The 6245-nt window shown below is 34.3% G+C and overlaps 1 protein-coding gene across 1 annotated transcript; it reads left to right on the top strand.

The window, feature by feature from the left end:
• Positions 1-4: 4 nt before the first annotated feature.
• On the top strand, positions 5-5656 carry LOC108738183 (histone-lysine N-methyltransferase trithorax-like; the record flags this gene model as incomplete). The annotated part of the gene is made up of 4 exons (XM_025979277.1): positions 5-4311; positions 4554-4716; positions 4808-4954; positions 5170-5656. Coding segments are annotated over 4 exons (4791 nt in total), but the record flags the coding sequence as incomplete, so codon positions are not given.
• Between the last annotated feature and the right edge of the window lie 589 nt (positions 5657-6245).

Below are 6245 nucleotides of genomic sequence, written 5' to 3'. Positions count from 1 at the left end.
ACAAAATTTTGATTCAGAAAAATTTGATACACGATTTTGTGCATTTTGTAAAGGAATAGGTGATGGTTTGAGTCACCAAGAAGCTCGTTTGCTGTATTGTGGACAAAACGAATGGGTTCACGCAAATTGTGCCCTTTGGTCTTCAGAAGTATATGAAGAAATAGATGGTTCACTACAAAATGTTCATAGTGCTTTATCAAGAGGCCGCTCTATTAGATGCACCTATTGTAAGTTAAAAGGGGCAAGTATTGGATGCTGTGCAAAAAGTTGTTATGAAACCTTCCATTTCTCTTGTGCCCGAACCATGAAGTGCAATTTTATGCATGATAAGACTGTTTATTGTCCTTCTCATGACCTTCCAGTTAATAGTACTGTAATCTCATCTTTAGCTGATTTTGATATTCGACGATCTGTGTACATAGAATTAGATAAAAAGAAGAAGAAACTAGTGGATCCTGAAAAGGTTCATACAATTGTGGGATCTCTTACAATCACTAGCTTGGGTAAAGTTATACCTGTATTATCAGATACTCCCGACGCCATTATTCCAACAGGGTTTGTATGCTCACGTCTTTTTTGGTCAACAGTGGAGCCGTGGAAACTTGTACCATATGTTATTAAGACGTCTGTGCTGAATTCACAGATAAATAGCATTATTGTTGATAAAAACTTCACTGTTAATCATTCGTTGCCTAAATCTGTGGTTGAGAAAAAATTAAAAGAGATTTTAGTTTGGCAAAAGGATTTAGAAAAAGAAAAAATTGACGCAGTTGATTTGGAAGATGAAGATGAACCTCAAAATGCCACTGATATTCTTTCCCCTGAACTCACTGATGCCATATTAGAGGAGTTGCCACGAGATCTTTTGGACGGTATATCAATGCAAGATATATTTCCTAAATTTGTGTCATATGAAGAATTCGTTAATGTGGACTTCAAAAATCCTGATACACAAAATAGCAATGATGGTATTAAAATAGATGCCATTAATAATTTAAACGACTCTTTTAAAAAAATTCCTGAAATTGATGAAAAAGAACAACTACAAGATGACTTTTGCGACTTAAAGAACCGAGAACTAAAGCGTAGTAAGTCTGAAGTTTTTCCTCAACTTGGAGTAGAAAAAGTATCGAAATCAAGAAGTCAACAGCGATCTTGCAGCTTAACATGGAGTTGTAAGTTAGATACATCTCTTTCTCCTTTAGTAAAGAAACGTAAAATGGTACCTCGGGACAAAAATGTATTTTTCCAACTGTTACAAGTAGATGGAGCGTATGATTCTAGTAGCGCAAGCGAATGTGGTTCACCACGTCGTGAAACTGAAGATTTATGGTCTCCAAACATTTGTGATGAACCTGTTAAATGTCAAAGATGCCAGTGTACCTACAGAACACAGGCTAGTTACAAGAGGCACCTGGAAAGTTGTGAAATAATAACAAGCGATAGCGATTCAGAAACGGTTCACGAGCAAGATTTTAATTCATCTGAACAATCAATTCAAGCAGTAGCTGATGCCGTTGCATCAATTACAGATGTAACAACAAATAGCGATACTGATGTGGAATTAAAAGTCGGTGAAGTCTCGAGGACCTATGGAATGAATTCTTATGAAGAATTCAGTGCTTATCACCTAAACGAAAATAACGAATGTAAAACACAGTCTACAGTTGTTGCAGATACATCAGCATTGCCTTCTACATCTAATCACGCTGAGATACTGTATTCAAACGTTCTTCAGCCTGCTCCAATTCAAGAGAAGTCAGTTCAAAACTTTTATACCGTTCCAACTCAAAATTTTAATCAAGTTGTCTCTACACCTCAGACCCAAACTGTTACTCTGACCCAAAGTTCAAGTCCGTCATTTTTCGATGGGCATCAAACTGTATCTATTAATAGTAACCATAATTCCAGTATCACACAGGCCAGTGCAATTCCCCTAAATCAAATCACTACTGTACCTTTGACCACTCAAACTACACCAATTTGTATTAATCAACCTAGTACTGTTCCACTTTGTCTGAACCAGACTACAAATACCGCCGGTTCTATTTCAGTTGTTCAGTCTTCACCCATTGCTGTAAATCATCCTACACCAATAACTTTAAATCAACCTGGTGTAATATCTATTGGACAACAATCAATTCCTCTAAGCAGCAATCCAAGTTCTATCCAAATCAATCCACCCATTGAAATTCAGTCCCAGCAAGTCACAATTCAGTCTGTGCCAGTGAATCAAGAAGTAAATCAGGTACTCAATATTCCCCAACAAAATCCAATAACCATTGACACAAAGATGCTAGCTACACCCTCTGTAGTCAATCCTGGAATTGTACCTGGCCAGTGGATGAAGTCAATACCTAAACCAGTTCCAGTTCCAAAACCTATTAGAGCAAAGTGTCGTCCAAGAACGTTAGCAGCTAAAAGAACTAAAATAGCACCTGGCAGTACAATAGTTCTTCCTCAAACCAGCTCTGGACCACAAGTAATAGTGCAGCACATTGCATCTCCTAATATGATGCCCGCATTTTTAGAAACTTTTCAACACCAGACAGGACAAAATCTACAGTATGTAGCAACCATTAGCCCTCAAATTACTCAGGCTGTTAATTCACAACCACAGATAGTTCAGTTACAGCCTGACAATAACATTGTAGGTTTAGTGCCTGGTCTGCAACAACCTACCATGATAATTCAACAACCAAGAGTCGTTACAGATCAACTTATTATTGATCAAAACGGTTCAGTTATGTGGGCATCTCAACCAGTTCAGCCGGTCTATTATGGGTTTGAAACTATTGTACAGAATACCGTTATGCAATCTCAACAGTTCCTTCCAACTACAGTACCTGGTATTTTAACAGCAAATAGCAGTTATTCATCAACAACCCAAGTGTTTCAAACTAGTAAATTAGAGCCGCTATTGGACGTATCTTCTGGGAGCTTTGTGGTGCTAAATCCAAATACGGTAATTAATAATGGACAATCTTTGCCAGTAGCACAAATACCTCAAGCACCTCCTCCACAACCAATTCAGAATAATATGCAAAGCCAACAAGTGTCAGTTCGGCCGCCTGTTCCTCCAGAAATCAAGATCAATATTGCAAAACCTGTTGAAGTTACTACCCCAGCTATACCAGTTACTACTCTCAAATCAGCGGTTACAACAACTACAACTACAATAACTACCGCAGCAAACGCACATTCTACATCCAGTAATACCTACAACAGCATCACATTGCCTGTTGCACCTTTTGTGCCCGAGCAAAGAATTCCTACAAATATTGTTACACCTACTCCTAAAGTTTCTACATCCAATCAAAATCGACCCATGAGTAGAGTTCTTCCAATGCAGACCACGTCGGTTCGTGACACAAAAAAGATTGCAAACATGGCAGACAAACCCCACGAAATTATTATAAAAACTGAACAACCTACTAATATTTCGGAGGAAATATTGAAAGCAAAGAAAAGTATAATTGTAGAAGAGGAATTAATAAAACCAAAAACAAAAGAAATCATGATTCAAACGGTGGAGGCTCTAAATAAAAACCAAGGGATTCCCTTATCTATAAAATCTACTCTTGAAAAATCAAAAGAAGAACCGCAGCAGAGAAAAGTAACCGAAAGTACCAATCAGAAGAATTATTCGGTTCAAATTATTTCTCTTAAGGCAGTGAAACCGAAAGCAGCATCACAATCTCCATCCATATCCTTATCAACATCAGTATCACCAACTAAAACAATTACTGCTTTCGCTGAGACACCGTTTACGTCGGCAAAAGAAATTCATGATCCCGGTATGCCTAAAAACAATGTTAATAAACAGCCAGCAGTTAAGTCTGAACCAAAAGTGCACAATGAGAAAGTAGAAAGTAGTTCTAATCCAGGAATATTATATACTGTAGAAACTAGAGATGGTTTTCGTTATTCTTCCAACTCGGTTTCTGATCTTTGGTCGAAAGTTTTTGAAGCGGTTCAAGCTGCCAGAATCGCTCATAATATGGCTCCTTTGCCATCGAATGGATTAAACCTGATAAACAATTTACAATTGCTTGGTTTAAAAGCAAACAGCTTACGCTATCTTTTAGAACAACTTCCTGGGGCATCAAAATGTGTAAAATATAAACCTAATTTTAATTTTAATACAGCTCATAGTTCTGTCGATGATGATATACTCATAGGACAATCTTATGGGGCTATTAGATGTGCTCCTTACAATAAAAGGCACGAAACAAATGATATGTTTGGATGGTTAGCATCGAAACATAGAAAATTAGAAGACCACACTACACTAAACGAGATTCAGCCTAGGTATGTTATTTAAAAGTTTTGTTTTTTTATCTGTAAAAAGAATGTAACTAAATTATTATTTCGTTTTGTTTTATATTATGATAATAATAATAATGATAAGTTCATTTTATTTTACTCTTTATTCATAATTTTAAAAGAATCATCTTTTTATTAATGATAAAAAAAGTTATATTGATATTTATTTTATTTTTGTTCTTTTAATAAAATATGTTTCTAATATCTTACAGTAGCATTTTATTTAGGAGAAGTTCGGTCACGAATCTTCCCATGGCAATGAGATTCAGGCAGCTTCGACTATCTTCAAAAATCTCTGTTGGCGTCTATAGATCAAGTATACACCGAAGAGGACTTTTTTGCTTAAGAGACATCGAAAGTGGAGAGATGGTTATTGAATATGCGGGAGAGGTAGTTTAACTTTTCTTTTTTTAACTTATTATTACACGAAAAGCTTCATAGAAGTGTGAATAAAATTGTAATTATTTTTCTTTTTCTTTAGGTAATTAGATCTGTGCTTACTGATAAGAGAGAAAAACATTACAACTCAAAGGGGATTGGATGCTACATGTTCAGGATCGATGATAACTTGGTTGTTGATGCAACCATGAAAGGAAATGCTGCCAGATTTATAAACCACTCATGTGATGTAAGTCGAATAATTTATATATATTCTAATTTATAAAGTAACAATAATTAATGAAGAATACGGTTAATACTTAAATCACTTAATAAGGTCATCGTAACGGTAATATATTAGGTCAATTTTCGAATTTGATAATCAAATTCTATTGAAGATATCCCAAATAAATAACACAAATGCAGAATTTTATTTTAAAGTAGCTTATTTTTTTTTTCTTTTAGCCTAATTGTTATTCCAAAGTGGTAGAAATATTAGGCCACAAGCACATAATTATTTTTGCTCTCAGGAAAATATTTTGTGGCGAAGAATTAACTTATGATTATAAATTTCCTTTCGAAGAAGATAAAATACCCTGTACATGTGGCGCACGTAGGTGCCGTAAATTTCTTAACTGATACTGTAGAATTATCCCCGTTTTGTATTTGTTTGTATGTATATTGATTCACGAAATTTTTTATATTGTATATAACGAACTTGTAGCACATATTGTAGTCAAAACCAATGGAATACTAGAAGGAAATGCATTAATTATAGCGCGTAAGTTTTGTATAATAACAGTATTCGGGAAAAAAAATTGTCAATTTGGCTGTGAGAAACGCATTTGTGCCATTGGCTCAATAGGTGCTACACCGTGTAAAAATATAAAATTTTAATATAAAACTTCTTGTGATACTTTTAATGTTATAATTTTGCTAGTTTTTTAAATAAATGTGTTTGTACGAGGTCTGTAATTATAAATATTTATATGTAGATTGAAATGTATTTTTTGCAAAATTTATAAGTATCGATTTAAATACATACATTACATAGACTGTGTTATTATACATACAATATACATCACATAACGTATGTAATTCTCGTATTATTATAAATTGATCCATCGAATTTTATTGAACATAGGCAAGTCTAATTAGGAATTTGCATTTGGGAAACAACGATTTATTGTTGTTTTTATTATTACTGTAATTATTATTATTACGATTATATCCTTATCGTTAGAAACATTTTTATTATGTATTAAATAAACCCGAAAACAAGGCACTCACACAAGTAAAACATTGATAACTGGCTTTACAGAGGTTTAGTATACCAATAACGGGGTGCTTTTAAACGAATGTAACTTTATTAATATTAATAGATAGAAATTTACAAATACTTTACTTGATAGCATTCCTTTATTCTTATAGATATTATACATTCTTTTGGGCCAAATTATTGAGGCTTTTCTTTCCATACCCTATATGCATGTAACTCTTTTGAAATCTGTCATATCCTTTAATCAACACCTCTAAAGTCT

This window comes from Agrilus planipennis, unplaced genomic scaffold (assembly GCF_000699045.2).
Source record: "Agrilus planipennis isolate EAB-ADULT unplaced genomic scaffold, Apla_2.0 scaffold88, whole genome shotgun sequence".
Classification (NCBI taxonomy): domain Eukaryota; kingdom Metazoa; phylum Arthropoda; class Insecta; order Coleoptera; family Buprestidae; genus Agrilus; species Agrilus planipennis.
The sequence above is the reverse complement of the archived record's forward strand: the minus strand, read 5'-3'. Positions and strand labels throughout refer to the sequence as shown.